Below are 16,376 nucleotides of genomic sequence, written 5' to 3' on the forward strand. Positions count from 1 at the left end.
AAATTATATACAAGATTCAAAATTATATGACTTCAGTCAGTTGAAAAATAATGAGATCATTCTTTTCAGATATTTAATAATACACAGAAAACTTGTCCTCTCCCAAAATAAGATGCAATTATTTGTTACTGTAAAATCAACATTTACTCAATGTTATTTAATTATGGATTTACACAAAATGCATTTTTCCCCTAAAAATGTGAGTCACATTTCAAAATATTCTTGGCCTCCTACCAGGGTTTTCTAACAATGCATACCTTTTTTTAGTCAATGAACAAACATTCCCTAGAAAGAAAACTTAAGAGTTTAGACCAAGTGAGGTAATCTTTATTACATTAATGAAAAATGTTATTTTGTTGCTGTTAAAGAGTTACCAGAAAACACACCAGCCATCAGAATTCAGCAATTTACTCTGATTTTTTAAAGCAGGGTTAGCAGGGCACTGAAGATGCTTTGAGAGATGGTAAGTGACAAGCAACATGAGATTTGCTTCTAGAATTACCAAATTACTTAGCTTCCCCACAAAGGGAATGCAGAAAGCGGTGGAAGGACTCACCACACTGTCAGTCTGTGTTTTAGGCTGTTTGGAGGAATCCAAAGCAAAGATAGTATACTCAGAGAGAAAAGCAGGCTCTGCTATCATCCCGGCTAGTAGCTGTCTCATTCAGTGTAACAAGCAGATGTATAAAAATAAAACAAATGATGAAAAACAAATCATAAGGGCATGTTGCAAAGTGTTCTCACCACACAGCATGCACAACACTATAATGGCCTTGCAGCACCACTACTACCACCGTCGTTCCACCCCCAAAATAATAAGTTGCTGGGAAAGGTCAGGAATGGAAAGGAGTTGAACTATTTAGGATCTCAAAGCCCAACTTTAAACAACTTGCTTATTGGCATATAAATAATATATACAACAGGCACCACAGCACAAAACATGTCATTTGGTATAAGAGTCTATACCAGTGGTTCTCAACCTTTTGGCCCTTTAAATACAGTTCCTCATGTTGTGACTCAACCATAAAATTATTTTCATTGCTACTTCGTAACTGTAATGTTGCTACTGTTATGAATCGTAATGTAAATATCTGATATGCAGGATGGTCTTAGGCGACCCCTGTGAAGAGTTGTTTGACCGTCAAAGGGGTTGCGATCCACAGGTTGAGAACCGCTGGTCTATACCAATTGGAACAATAGATGATAAAGAACAGAAGCTTTAGCATAAAACAAACACTGCGCCATTCATTTTTATACATTCAAAAACATAGCATGGAAATTTATGGGATGACAAGACACATAAAACTTTGATTTTTTTAATTAATTTATTTTTTTTATTGTTTTATTGCTTAAAGTATTACAAAGAGTATTATATATGTCTCCTTTTTTTTCCCGCCCTGGACAATCCCCTGGCCTTCCCTACCCCCCAGTGTCTTATGTCCATTGGTTATGCTTATATGCATGCATACAAGTCCTTCGGTTGATCTCTTACCCCCCTCCCTCCTGCCCCCCAACTCTCCCCGGCCTTCCCACTACAGTTTGACAATCTGTTTATTTTTATTTTTTTTGAGAGAGTGAGAGAAACACTGATTTCTTGTTCTACTCATCCATTCATTCATTGGTTAATACTGGTTAATTCTTATACGTGCCCTGACCCAGGATCAAAACTGCAATCTTGGTATAACTCGACAATGCTCAAACCAGATGACCTACCCAGCCAAGGCCAAGACATATAACACTTTAAGTAATCATTTATCTGTACTTATATTCAAAAAAGTTTTCTCCAAGCCTTGGCCAAGTAGGTCAGTGGTTAGAGCATAGGCCTGCGGGAATCGGGCCGAAACGGGCAATCCGACATCCCCCAAGGGACCCTACCGGTGCACAAATCTGTGCACCAGGCCTTTAGTGATACATATAAAACTGGTGAAATCTGAATAAGCTCTATGGGTGTCAATAATTTACCAATGTCAATTTCCTTGTTTTCACAGTGTTACAAGGTGTTACCTTTGGGAGAAACTGGGTGAAGGGTACACAGGGCCTACCTAAAAAAATTTTTGTAAAGTCCTGTGAATCTATGATTATTTCAAAATACATTTTAAAAAATCCTTTAAAACATTAATTTAGCAGCTAATGTGTGTTGTATTATCTATTATGTGATATATAATAAAGAACTTACATCAGAAAATAAATATCTACAGCAGAGTGGAGGGGATCAATGGGGGAAAACAGGGAAACATCTGTAATACTTTCAACAATAAAGATAAATTTTCTTAAAAATAAAATATACAAAAGGAAAAATATAAATATCTGCAAAAGCTTAAGAGCTTACACTTTTCATCTCAGTACTGTAGAGTTATGGGTACTAACTAGAGCCTTTACTAACTCTTCATCTGGTCCTATAATAGAGACCATCTAATAGATAGGGCAAACGTTTTTTAAGGCATTTTTTGTGTGTGTTTATGTTAACTGGTACTCCTTGGGTAGGATTCAAGAACTGACTTTATACTAAATCCTAAAATTTAGTATTAGTACTAAAATATACTATTATGCCTGTTTGGCTCTAGAGAATCATCCAATCCAAGTTTATACTCTTGCTAAAAGTCTACTCCCCTGGGAACTCAACAAGCTTTGAATGAATGTTATTTTAAGTTAAAGGCTTATACAAATTCAATTTTTTAAGCTTCCAAAATTAATTTTGAAATGAAGTCACTCTTGCCCACACAAGGAAATAATTGCAAATTTAAGAGTATATTTGAAATTTTAAGAGAAAAACACAAAAGCTAATTAATACCCAGTAGAGAAAAACATGTTGACCAAACATTTCAAAAGGTGCTGCCAAACAATTTACACTCTGGCCTCATAGAAAAGCAAAATACATTAAAATTAGTTCCCACTGACAGCTACATCCCTCCACTTGTCCTTATCAATTGCTTCTTAAATTCATGAAAGTCCCACCATCATCAATTCTCAAATATTCCTCCCAATAAAATTCAATCTCAACTCCATCTCTAATTGTTCAAATTCTGATCTAATTGTCCTAAGAATTTAATTTGGCTCTTTCTCACCGAAGCCATCTGTTGAAGTTGGTGACTGAAGTTGTACGCGCCTAAACATTCATGAAGCTACCTAAACACTCATATTAGATGTGTGTTGAAAGCTTTTAATCTATTTTCCATGGCTCTTGCTCGTAGGGGAAAAAAATTTTTTTTCTTTATCTCTATCTCTGTGTGTTTTGAGTGGGATTACTTGGTATTCTTTTAGAAGTCCCTACTTTTCTCTTGAACTGGGACTAATGTGAGTTTTATTTTTACTTATATTTTTACATAAATTTTCTTTCATCAGTAGCATTTCTACTTAGTTCTTTTTCACATCTACCTAGTCCAGTTTTATTTTGGCCTATTTTCCCCCCACAATTTTCTGTTCTTAAGAAAAGTATTAATTCATCTATCTTATTAAAGATACTTGTTTTAAAGTCTTTCCAAATTGCTCTATTTTTTTTAATATATGTTTATTGAATTCAGAGAGGAAGAAAGAGGGAGAGAGAGACAGAAACATCAATGATGAGAGAGAATCACTGATTGGCTGCCTCCTGCATGCCGCTGACTGGGTATCAAGCCGGCAATCCAGGTATGTGCCCTTGACTGGAATCGAACCTGGGACCCTTCAGTCCACAGGTCAATGCTCTATCCACTGAGCCAAACCAGCTAAGGCCAAATTGCTCTATTATTCTAATTTCACCTAGAGAAAATTTATATCCCAATTCCTGTTTTCATTGGCTGCCTTTTTAGCATTTGTTTTAGAATTTTCATTTACAGGCTCATTTTGAGCAAGTATTATATTTCTCCTTCCCTCTATGCTCATCCTTCCTTATTCCTCAGTCAATCTGATGCCCTAGGCCCCACTTTGGGTTTCCTAACCTATGACAATATACAGGTTATCACAGACTCAATCACTAAGCCACTATAAGACTTGGTTCAGTTCTTGATCATGAGGCCTCCGTAGGGACAGAAGCTTCTTATAACAGGCCACAGAGAGCTCTAGGCAGCAGTCAGCAAAAGTTTTTTCAACCTCCTTTCACCAGTTCTGGGAGCCCCACTTTAGCCTTTAGCACAGTGATGGCAAACCTATGAACTCATTTTTTTGGTTGATTTTTCTTTGTTAAATGGCATTTAAATATATAAAATAAATATCAAAAATATAAGTCTTTGTTTTACTATGGTTGCAAATATCAAAAAATTTCTATATGTGACACGGCACCAGAGTTAAGTTAGGGTTTTTCAAAATGCTGACATGCCGAGCTCAAAAGGTTCGCCATCACTGCTCTCGCATGTAGCCCTAAATCTAACTCTGGCAGCATAGAACCCTTCCATCCTTCTTAACCAGAGTTCAAAGAGAAAATTAAGTCCTAATGCCTGTTTTAAGGCATCTGCTAGCATCCACTGTATATAATGAATTAATGTGTCTCCTATGGATTAATGTCTCCTATTAGGGAAGGGACCCTAAAAAATTTAGTAGCTCAGGAAGTATATATCTCTCTGCCTTAAAGAGGAGGTTCTGCCTCTTTAAAAATAAAAAACCTTTACCAAAAAAAAAAGAAGGCCAGCTTTCCAGGCTAGTTAAAGAAAAAAAAAAATCAAAATATCTAATAACAAATCTGTTAGATTTAGCATAAAAAGCATATTTTATGAAAAGTATATTTTCCCAAACAAAAATTGTGGAGAAGGATGGCATTGTTTTACATTTTGTAAATATGTTTAGTGTCTGGCCAAATACATTACAGCTACAATCTCATATTTAGTTCTATATTTAATCTATTTTAATGTGTTGTTTTGGTTGAAATAGTTGAATAAAATATGACCTCTCACAGATAAAAAAAAAAAAAAAAAAAAAAAAAAAAAAAAAAAAAAAGAGGAGGTTCTGTTTCTGTCTTCCAAACATTGGTATATATATATAGCTGCTAGTATCAGCATTTACTGTTTTTTAATATATTTTTATTGATTTCAGAGAGGAAGGGAGGAGAGAGAGATAGAAACATCAATGATGAGAGAGAATCATCAACTGGCTGCCTTCTGAACTACCCTTGATGGAGCCCCCAACCCAGGCATGTGCCCTGACCAGGAATCGAATTGTGTGTGACCTCCTGGTTCACAGGTTGACACTCAACCACTGAGCCACGCCAGCCGGACCAGATGCTATTTCTTGAGTTAGACTTATAACTCAAGAATTTGAGTACAAAATTTTTAGTAATTAGAGATAAATTTTCTAAAAACTTTAAAACAAACAAAAACATAACCTTTGTAAAGAATGATCAAATATCCCTTTCAGAAAGGATTATTTTGTAAAGATATATTCACTTAAAACATTTTAAAGCATTCTAGATAAATCCTTTTTTAAAATAGTAATCAAGTTATTTTCAGGGTTTCAACTGTACTCTATGTAAATCAATAAACTACTATATTATCAACCAATATTCTGGGTATAAGAATGATACCATTAACACTGATGGTAAAAACAGTGTTGGTACTGCAACTTTCATTCACATTGGTTACATCTATAAACTTAAACTAAGTTCAATACCATTAAACTTAAAATCATAAAGAAATACAAATTTGCAAGTAATGCACAAAAATGAGATCTCAAAGAAAAGTATGCACATTCTTTATACTTTTTAAAAATATGTTTTTATTAATTATAGAATGAGAGGAAGGGAGTGGGATAGGGAGATAGAAACATCAATCAGCTGCCTCCTGCATGCCCCCTACAGGGATTCGAGCCTGCAACCCAGACATGTACCTTGACTGGGAATCGATCTGGTGACTTCTTGGTTCATGGGTCAATGCTCAACCACTGAACTATACTGACTGGGCCATACTTTATACTTTTATACATCTTTGTCAGATCATTTCAATATATGCACCAATATATGCACAGTATATATGCCGTTAAGTTTTAATGCAAAAACTATATTATCAAGTGTTTATTTTGCTATCAACATATACTAAATAAAAGTTTTAAAAATATTTGTTTTGAAGTAACCTTCAAGACAATTTGGAAATATCTTTCCAATTTTTAAATTTGCCTATGACCTAGCCATCCCATTCTTAGAAATCTATCCTACAGGATAACAGCATTATAAATGTGTGTGTAAAATGCTCAGTACAGTACTACCTCTAATAACTAAGATATTCAAGAGAACAAAGTAAGCGCTATGGACTGAATGTTTGTTCCCCCCAAAATTGATAATTGAAGCCCTAATCCACAATGTGATGGTAGAGCCTTTGGAGGTAGGGATAGATGCAGTCAAAAATTCCTCATGATGGAAAAATGCCCTGGCCGATTTGGCTCAGTTGATAGAGCGTCCACCTTGGGACTGAAGGGTCCCAGGTTCGATTCTGGTCAAGGACACATGCCCAGGTTTCAGGCTCGATCCCCAGTAGGGGGAGTACAGGAGGCACCCGATCAATGATTTTCTCGCATCACTGATGTTTTTATATCTCTCATTCTCTCCCTTCCTCTCTAAAATCAATAAAAAATAAATAAAAAAGAAAGAGACATAAGAGCTACTCCTCTCCCAATTCTCCCACACCTCTACCTTTCCCTAGGTACATGCACCAAGGAAAGGTCATGCTAGGATATAATAATAAGATAGCTGTCTGCAAACCAGAAAGAGGGCCCTCACCACAGAATCTGCTGGCACCTTGATCTTGGACTTCCCAGGGGCACGTGTGGGCGGCAACCAATCAATGTGTCTCTCTCACATCAATCTTTCTCTCTCTTTCTCTCTCCCCATCCTCCCTTCCTTCTACTCTTTCTGAAAAGCAATGGAAAAAATATCCTCATGTAAGGATGAACAGCAAAAACAAAACAAAACAAAAAAACATACAATAGAAAGTACACGTAAGTGGTACTATAAAGAGAAGGAAAGAAGCAAATACCAAAAAGTCAGTAATCTTTTGGGGGAAAGCACTATAGCTGACACTGTCCTTTTCTAGACCTGAGGGGTGGTTACATGGGGATTTACTTTGTAATAATTCATTGATTTGTGCATTTATGATTTACCTTCTTTTCTGTTATCTGTGTCAAACTTCACAAAAAGTTAAAAGGTTGAAAAAATCTAAGCTGAGCTATGGTGCCAGGTGCAAGTCACATGGAATGAGTAAAGTTACTTTCACAGTTTCCAATCACGAGCTTGAAACTACAGGACTCTTCCCCATATAATGCAATTGAACGAATTGTTATCAAATTATTCTAAAAACTTCAAATATTAAATGTAGAGCATATTATACTCTCTAATTAAGATTCTCAAAAGAAAAAAAAAGATTCTCAAAGAAAACACACTTTACACATTGTTTGCGGGTAGTTTTTATCGCATGCTAACAGGTGGCGCGTGGCGCGGGCCATTTTTGCTCATTTTTTGCGCAAATGGCAACGTTCAGTAAAATTACGATAACTTTAGTTTACGTATTTATACGTTACCCGAATTCTACCGCTAGTCTATCAAAAAACGTATTAATACGTGTCCCACGCTCTACTTACTACCAGTCAACGTAAAACGTATAAATACGTTTCCCACATACAATGTGTTTACAAAAACCTAACTACTATTTGCAAAAAAGAATACCGCCTGGCTGATGTGGGTCAGTGGTTGAGCATTGACCCGGGAACCAAGAGGTCACCAATTTGATTCCTGGTCAGGGGACATGCCCCGGTTGTGGGCTTAATCCCCAGTGGGGACCATGCAGGAGGCAGCCAATCAACGACTTCCTCTCTCATCAATGTTTCTATCTCTCTATCCCTCTCCCTTTCTCTCTCTCTAAAAATCAATAAAAATATATTTTTTAAAAATAAAAAAAGAATATGCCTCAGAATTAAAAATTGAACTGTCAAAATAATTTTGTTATCAACAGTAGCATTACATTTTAAATTAATAAGCTTCTTGTGAGAGGTTTATTAAAGAAGAAACTTAAGACTTACCTCTCTATTGGGTGTACCTTCATCAAATTGCTCTGTAAATGAAGATGTCCTGCTCCTGGTTCCTGTTGGTGTTGAAGAATTGGAGGAAGCCTAGATTTAAAAATTATTGCACAAATTAGAAAGACATTAACTGGTACACTATGTGCTGAGTAGTCATTCTCTCAATCCATGATCAAAGAACCCAGGAAAAGGAAAAGAGCAAAAACATGAAAACAGGAAAGGATAACTAACACATATCAACTAAGAAACCCAGGCTACCTACTGGGTCCTTGGTCTGACTCTGCTAGCAACTAGAATTATGATCTTAGCTAAATTAACTTTTTGAGGGATATGTGTACTCATCTGTAAAATAAGGTTGTGATGGTAAAATAAGATGATAGTATTAGAAGAAACTAAAACCAGTTGAGGAGTATATGAATACTCTCTGTATTATCTTTGCAACTTTCCTGCAAGTTAAAATTATTCCAAAACAAAAAGTTCATTTAGCCCTGGCCCATGTGGCTCAGCTGGCTGGGAGTTGTCCGGTGCACCAGGAGGTTGTCAGTTAGATCTCCAGTCAGGGCACATGCCCCACTGTGGGCTCCATCCCCGGTGCCAGTGCCCGGTCGGGGGCATACAGGAGGCAGCCCATATTTCACTCTCTCCGTCTCCCTTCCTCTCTCTCTCTTTAAAAATCAATAAAATCATTCTTTAAAAAAAAGTTCATTAAAAAAAATGAGATTGTCAATTCCATCTTTAAAGTGCCCTCCAGCTCTAATACGCAATACTATGAAATGCACAGGTAAGCATCTCTCTGGTAAAGGGCCTTGCTTTGAGCCTACCTTACACACCACAGCTAGATACTGAGAGGCCAGTCCATTTATTTTTTTTCACTAACTAAAAAGTTATTTTTTTATTTTTTTATCATTATTGTTGAAATGATTACATGCCCTCTATTTCCCCAATTGACCTCTTCTACTCCGTCACCCCACCCCAGGTCTTCATCACCCTACTGTCAGTGTCCCTAAGTGCCTGTATATGCATACAAGTTCTTTATCTGATCTCTTCCCACCTACCCACCTTCCCCTGCTTTCCTTCTGAGGTTCCACAGTCTGTTCTGTGCTTCTATGTCTCTGCTCAGAATGTCCACAAGAGGGTACTATTGCAACTCCAAATTAATTTCTATAATAAAAGCATAATATGCTAATTAGACCATATGTCCTTCCAGATGACCTTCCAGACGACCTTCCAAACAAAGCTGCCATGGCAGGGCCAAAGTAGAGGCAGCTGCTGCCGCCATGGTAGGGGCTGAGCCCCTTGCACAAATTTCGTGCATCGGGCCTCTAGTACAAAATAATATTGAATGTAAACAGTGATTGCAAGATAAAATTTTAAAATAAGTAAATTTTTTTAAAAGACACATGTCCAATAAATGGTGTTGGGACAAATGACCATCTATATGATGAGAGAGAGACACCAATCAGATCCTCACTATATTTTTGAGGGCTATGTGTCCTCATCTATAAAATATTAAGCTATATTAAAGCTTTAAATGATCTTTAAAGATTAAAATATAAAAGAATATATGTGAATATATTTCTATAATCTCTGAATAGGACAAAGATTTTTATGTCCAAAGCAGAAATCAAAAGGAACAGTTTAATTGGGAGGAGTGGGAAACTATAAAAAAAAATGACAAAAATTTAATATCCTTTTTTTTCGTAAACAGTTCTTATAACTCCCTAAGTTAAAACTCAGAAAACCACTGACCCGTCTTCTTTGCATAGAGGGTAGGTGATCTGGGCCAGACTCCACCGAAAAACACACCCACATGAGTCATAAGTGAGTGATGTGAGGAAATAAACATTCAAAACTAAAGTTCACCAGCTGAAGAGTATGGGGACGGCTTCATGTAGTTGTACACAGGAGCTGGGCAGTGGGAGACTCAATGCTGCTGCCCAGCTGAGGCAGCTGCAACATTCTTCTTAGTGCAGTCCCCACGTACGGCTGGACACAGCAATCAGCCCAGGCTTTCAGGCCGTCCTGGAAATCTGTAAGCTACCAAATATTCTTTAATAAATTCCTTTCTGCTAAACTAGCTTACAACTAAATATTCTAACACACACACTTTCTAAAAGATGAACAACAAAATCAACAAGTGATAGATGAAATTAGCTACATGCAGAAGTTACCTTAAGAAATAAGATATCCTTTCCCAGGATAAAAACTGAAACAGTAACATCTTAACATTTTAAACAAGAAAATGTTTGAATGTGAAATGAAGCTAAAGCCTAACCAGTGTTTTAAATGTCTAGAAAATGTATGACTAGAAATCAATATTGTGCTTAGAAAATGGGAATGGAAAGCAGTCACTGGATGGTGTTTATCCAGGACTGAGACTAAAATGAAAATGTTCAGAGCACTTCAGAAATAGTTTTCACTGAAATTGAGAGAAATTCAATAAATCCTTCCTACACCCAGAGCCATAAATTTCAAATCATGCCCGCTTCAAAGGCTGTAGATACTTCAAAGGCTGCCACTGAGAAGGAGGAGCTCCATTTCTATCTACTTTTAAATGGTCATATCTAATATCTCATTTAATAAAAGGGCCACTGAGGGGGGAGACAAAAAGAGAGGAAAGTAACTAGAAAAGTACTACAAGACTAGAAGGAATAGCTCTTAACTTCTCTGCTGTGATTCCATCATCTCCAAGTAATCTTTGCCTTAGTAATTCAACTTTCCAATTGCCCAGGTGCCAGAAAGGGCTACTCCAGACAGTGACCTTCCAATCACTTGAAAAGTATACCACCACTGTGAGTTTTAAAAATTGGCACTATGTCTTTTTACCATGGCCACATGTGAGCCTCATCAGTAACTGAGAGCCTCTTCAGCTCTGGCTAAACTTGCAAAATCAAATGTAGGGGTTTATAAATTTGAAGACAAGGCTCTAAAATACACTAGCCTCAGAAAAGTAGTACCACCTGGCAAAGCTTGGCCTGATAACTTGTAAGTCTTCCTCTGGAGTTGCAAGAGTGCAGATCACATGAAGGAATGGATGTGACTACAAAGTATAAAACATGCATGAAAAACTAACTATACTTGAGCCTTTATCCCAAGGTCCTGGATCCTTAATGGGTTATCCTCACTTCAAAATATAAAAGGATTTAGATTCGTTCAAAATAAATTTGGTCTAATTAGTTTTCATAACCATGAGAAATTTGACCACAGATTTCTAGGCTATTTGTCAAGAAGCCTGATGGTTATATACAAGCTCACAATTAATATTTTATTGCTAACTGACTGATTATTATTATTATAACTAAGGCCCCAACTTCAGTATAAGAAAAACCATTTTAGTCTGCAGTACGTAGAATTCTATGATCCCAAATGACCCTTGCCTTGTGAGTCTGATGAGATATCATTCCCCTGATTATCTGACCCTACATAGCAAAAGGGATTTTGTAGGTATATTTAAGGTTATCAATCAGTTGACTTTGAATTAATTAAAAGAAGATTATCTTGATGGGCCCAACCTAATCACACAAACCCTTCAAATATGAGTCCAGAGTGCAAAGGCAGAGGCAGAAAGCAGAGAGATGCACTCCTGCTGTCCTGGAGAAAGCAAATGCCTAAGGGGGCCAAATGGCAAGGAACTTTGGGCAGCTCTTAGCAACTGAAAGTGGCCCCCTTCAACAGTCAGCAAGAAATAAGGACCTCACTCCTACAACCACAAGGGACTAAATTCTACCACAACCATCTGAGCATGGAAGAGGACCCGAAACTCCAGATGAGAACACAGTCTGGACGACACCCTGATTTAGCCTTGTGAGATCCAGAGAACCCGGTCAGACTATGCCAGACTTCTGACATACAGAATGTGAAATAATAACTGGGTTATTAGACACTATGGTTGTAGTAATTTGTTGGGCAACATTAGAAAACTAATAGTCACCTTTAGAAATAATAAGGCTTAAATGCCTTGTCAGTATATACTATGACTTTTCATTATCCATCAAGACTCTACTCAGATGTCACCATGACTGACCCTTTCCAGAAATGCCTTCTTACTAGTATATGCTGCCACAACAGCCTGTGAACACTACCACCATGCTAGGAGTACATGTCCCTCAATCCCATGGTAGAGAAACTACATCTACCCTTCAAGGCAAAGGTAACACCCAGCATAGCACCTTAGCAGGCTCTAGTAAATAAATAAGTGCTCTATAATTACAAAAGCTTCCAAATACTTATCTCTTTTGATCCTCACAACCAATCTGAAAGGTAAGTGGGGCAGATAGTATCTCATCCCCAATTCCTGATGAGAAAATAAGAAGTCAGAATGCTTATATGGCTTGTCCAGGGTGCATACTGCAAGATCTGGGTTAGCACACAGGTCTTCTGATACCCTTTATCCACTTCCCCGATATTCTTTAGATGACTGTTTCTCAATTTTTTCCCCTCTGGGACTCACAGTTAAAATTTTTAACAAATTAAAAAGAAACCATTCCACACAGACACCTCTAAAACAAAAGTTTTATAGAACCTTAATCTTTATGATATAAGATACCATATATTCTGACCTAATTTATTCCTTCATTAAAATAGAAAAAAGCTAATCCCAACCCACTTGAACTGCTTTTACCTTTTTTAAAAAAGGATATACCAAAAAATTTCTCCAGAAATACTAAGATTCAGCCCGGCCAGCATGGCTCTCAGTGATTGAGCATCGACCTATGAACCAGTAGGTCACGGTTCCATTAGTTCAGGGCACATGCCTGGGTTGCAAGCAATCCCCAGCAGGGACGATGTGCAGGAGGCAGCCAATCGATGATTCTCTCTCATCACTGATGTTTCTATCTCTCCCTCTCCCTTCCTCGCTGAAATCAATTTTTAAAAAGTGTGTTTTTTTTAAGTAAAATAATAAAAATGGAAAAACTAGAAATTTTCTAAAATCAAGGGAAAAAGAGAATATTCAAAGATCTGTTTAACTAACAATAAATAAAGGTTTGGAATTAGACACAGATTAGGGAGAAATACATTCAACCCCACCTGAGGGAAAATTTTCAACCTAGACCAGTAACAAATAAATCCTCTTGAGTGGAAAAAAAGGCCTTTCACACCCTATTAAATTCTTGAGGGCATGGTGCCTTCAACACAAAATAATTTATAGCCAAAAATGAAGAAATGATAATATACAAATTCAAGAGCCTTTGCTTAAGAAAACAAGAATTTGTGTAATCTGCTGCAAAAGGATTGTCATCAAAAAAGGTTTTTTGTTTTCTTTTTCAATTCATGCATGCAATAAATTCTTAACTCTAAAAACAATAATCCAGAACTACTCATCTTAAAGGGTTCTGAATAGATAAAAATCTGAGGCCAGAACAGAATCTAATTTCTATCAGTAGTTGATCAGTAATGATTTCCTTTTGCAGTCTGGAGATAGACAGATATATATATATATATATATATATATATATATATAATCAAATGGGAATGTTTTAAATCTTTTGTACACAAAATGATTTTATTTGATCCAGATGCACCATCTCATCAGAGGCAGCAACCTATGGAAACTGGAAACTCTAACATGTTAGCTTGTAACTAGCTTTTTTACTACTATTCTAAAAACAACCTCTTTTTACTACAGCATAAAAACAATTAATTTTCATGAAGAAAAACTAACATTACAAATAAGAAAAAGAATACTTATCTCACCAGCACCTTTGCGCATCTCCTTCCTAAACTATTGTCACTGTTTGTATGTAAATATACTTATATACATATTTTTCCCAAAAAACTGGGATCATATGTTGCTTTTTTTTTTTTTTTTAATCCTCACCCGAGGATATTTTTCCATTGATTTTTAGAGAGAGTATAAAGAGAGGTAAAGACAGAGAGGTATATCGATGTGAGGAAGACACATCGATCGGATGCTTCCTGCAGGAGCCCAAACCAGGGCTTGGGCTGGGAGGAGCCTGCAACCAAGGTATGTGCCCTTGATCGAAATTGAACCCAGGACCCTTTGGTCCACAGGCAGACACTCTATCCACTGAGCCAAACCAGCTAGGGCCATATGTTGCTCTTTAATCTGTCTCTTAAAAAGAGTATCTCTGCATGTTAATACTTTTCTGTAGGCTCTCACACTAGCTGTGTGATATTGGGCAACTTACCTCTTTAGGTCTCACTCCTTCATCTATAAAAGATTATATCTTCCTCATAGGTTTATGAACAATTAAATAAAATAATCCGTGTAAAATAGTAAACAAAATGCTTGGCAGGTAGTAAGAACCCAATAAATGTAGGTATTTTTAAAGGCTGCATAATTGACTAACTGATACAACTTTCTATTCTATTGAACAGTTTTAGCCAATTTTTACGTATTAAAAAATTGAAATGAAAATCCATGTGGCTAAATCTTTAGCCCATCCTAAATTTTCTTAGACAAAATTTCTAGAGATGGAATCTTGGATCAATGATATTTTACACTTTCCCAAATGTAAACACCTCGTGCCATTCACTAACATGACCACTTCCCTACATTCTTCATTGTTTCTTAAGTAACTGTGTTTTGTAAAGTCAGAAAAGCCCGCAGTACATGGTGTGAAAAGTTAAATATTTACTACTTAAATTTTAGTCACTATGTACATTTTACATGAGAATGAACAAGCCGTCACTGTCCTGCTCGCCTGTCCCAATGTATTTCAAGCACTGTTTTACTCTACACAAGCCTTAAATTTAAGAGAACTTCAACTTCATAGTTCAGAACAAACTCAATGCAATACGTAGCTGTGCCTAGTTGTTTGATTTAACAGCTGTTAGCTACATAAGTTAAATGTTTTAAGTGTATTCTAAATGCCGAATTAGTCAAAACTCGGTCTTCCTTGCAAAAATTAAAATTGAGAGAGCAATTTGCTCCATCTGTTGAGATTCAGAAAAGCTGGGGAGAAATTTTAGCAGAAGCGGCTCATCTTCACTGGAGAGACCACGTGCCATTGGTGCTAAGGAGATGGTTCCTTTCGATTAACACGCCCCCCTTTTCCGGGAAGCTGTCATCTCAAACCGAAGCCACAGCCTTCGTGAAAAATAAACGTAACAAGACGCTCGAAGCAGCAGCAGCAGCAGCAGCAGCCAGGCGGCGGACAGGCACCAGCCCGGCCGGGCCTCCGGGTCAGCCCCTCCGCCCGCCCGGGATCAACCAAGTTATGCGAAGTGACTAACTCGTGACCGCCCCGGGCGCTGGAGCCCGGCCACGCCGCCGCCGCGCTCGGGTCCCGGCGCTCCTGCAAGCAGCCTGGCCTGGAGTGGCCGGACCCCTGGCCCTCACCCCGGGCCCGGGTGGGGAACACACTTCCATCTCGGGTCAGGAGTCCTGCGGGATCCTGGCCCCTCGGAGAGGGGACTTCAGCCAAGAGGTCAGCGACTGCAAAGGGACCAGGGTTTCCCACGCCGCCCTCGCCCCTACGACGGGTCTCGGCTGGGTGGGGGCACCTTGGAGATGCGTCCAAACTCCTGCAAGTCCAGAGCCCCTCTCGCTTATTCTCAGGCCGGGGTCGGGCATGGGGGGGTGGCGGGGGGGGCAACTCTAACAGAGGTCAGTGATCGGGACGGATCCGGCCACCCCCACCCACTCTCCTGAACGGAGACCCGGGTCAGGAATCATTCCCAGTCCCGGGGGGAGGGGGGGGGCATCCTCGGGTAAGAGGTCAAGGGTCACAGAAGAACCTCGCCTCCTGTCAACCCGGAGCCGGTGTCGAGGGGTATGGGCACGGGGGGAGCGAGGCAGCCATAGTACCTGAGTGGAGGCCAGCGCCTGCTGGAACTGCTGCTGCTCCTCGCTGACCTTTTGCTTCAGTTTCTTGAACATGGCGCAGCGCGGGGGGGATCCTGAGTGTGAATGAGACCTGAGGGGCGAGTGCCCGGGAAGACCCAGCCGCGGCAGCGACGCCGGCTTCTCTACACGCGGGACCGCGGGGGCCGGGCCTGGCCGCCTACTCCCTGGGCTCGGGGCCGGTTCGGACTCTCGTCCTGCGGGTGTTGGCGTCGCCGCCGCCGCGTGTCTTTCTTCTGGGTGCCCCTGGCTGGCCTCGGCCCCCCATCCAGCCCCGGCTGCGGCGGCGGCGGCGGCGGCGGCGGCGACAACGGCAGCAGGTGAACTGGGTGCCCAAGGCGCCTGCGCGGCCGACGTGGAGCTCGCCCGGGGAGCGTGTACGGGGCGCCGTAGGGGACAAGCACAGTGCGCTCGGGTGTCGTTCCGAACGCGGGAGCGTGTTCGCGGGAGAACCCGGGTTCGGTGCGGCCACCGCCAATGCGCGTGGAGATGCGCTCAGAGCGGGGCCAGGGCGCGCGCCGGGTTGGGCGGAGAGGGCGCTACTTCTGTCCTTGAACCGGGCCGGCGGGCCCGCCGCTGCGAACCACGCGTGTGA

At 39.5% G+C, this 16,376-nt stretch overlaps 1 protein-coding gene across 6 annotated transcripts in view; it reads right to left on the reverse strand.

The window, feature by feature from the left end:
• Positions 1 to 16,073, reverse strand: part of GOLGA4 (golgin A4) — an 87,037-nt gene extending 70,964 nt beyond the window's left edge. For 3 of the 6 annotated variants that reach the window (XM_070391691.1, XM_070391689.1, XM_070391688.1), the window contains exons 1-3: positions 15,746 to 16,073; positions 7,975 to 8,064; positions 557 to 655 (exon numbers count right to left, since the gene is read on the reverse strand). In XM_070391691.1, coding sequence (XP_070247792.1) covers positions 557 to 655; positions 7,975 to 8,064; positions 15,746 to 15,817 — 261 coding nt within the window. In that variant the 5' untranslated portion in view covers positions 15,818 to 16,073. Of the gene's footprint in view, positions 1 to 556; positions 656 to 7,974; positions 8,065 to 9,033; positions 9,049 to 15,745 lie in introns of those variants that run through there. The other 3 variants (XM_070391694.1, XM_070391692.1, XM_070391693.1) reach the window with 3 other exon arrangements.
• Between the last annotated feature and the right edge of the window lie 303 nt (positions 16,074 to 16,376).

The sequence above is a fragment of the Myotis yumanensis genome, unplaced genomic scaffold (assembly GCF_028538775.1).
Source record: "Myotis yumanensis isolate MYYU_CA2020_CCGP unplaced genomic scaffold, mMyoYum1.0.hap1 SCAF_14, whole genome shotgun sequence".
NCBI lineage: Eukaryota > Metazoa > Chordata > Mammalia > Chiroptera > Vespertilionidae > Myotis > Myotis yumanensis.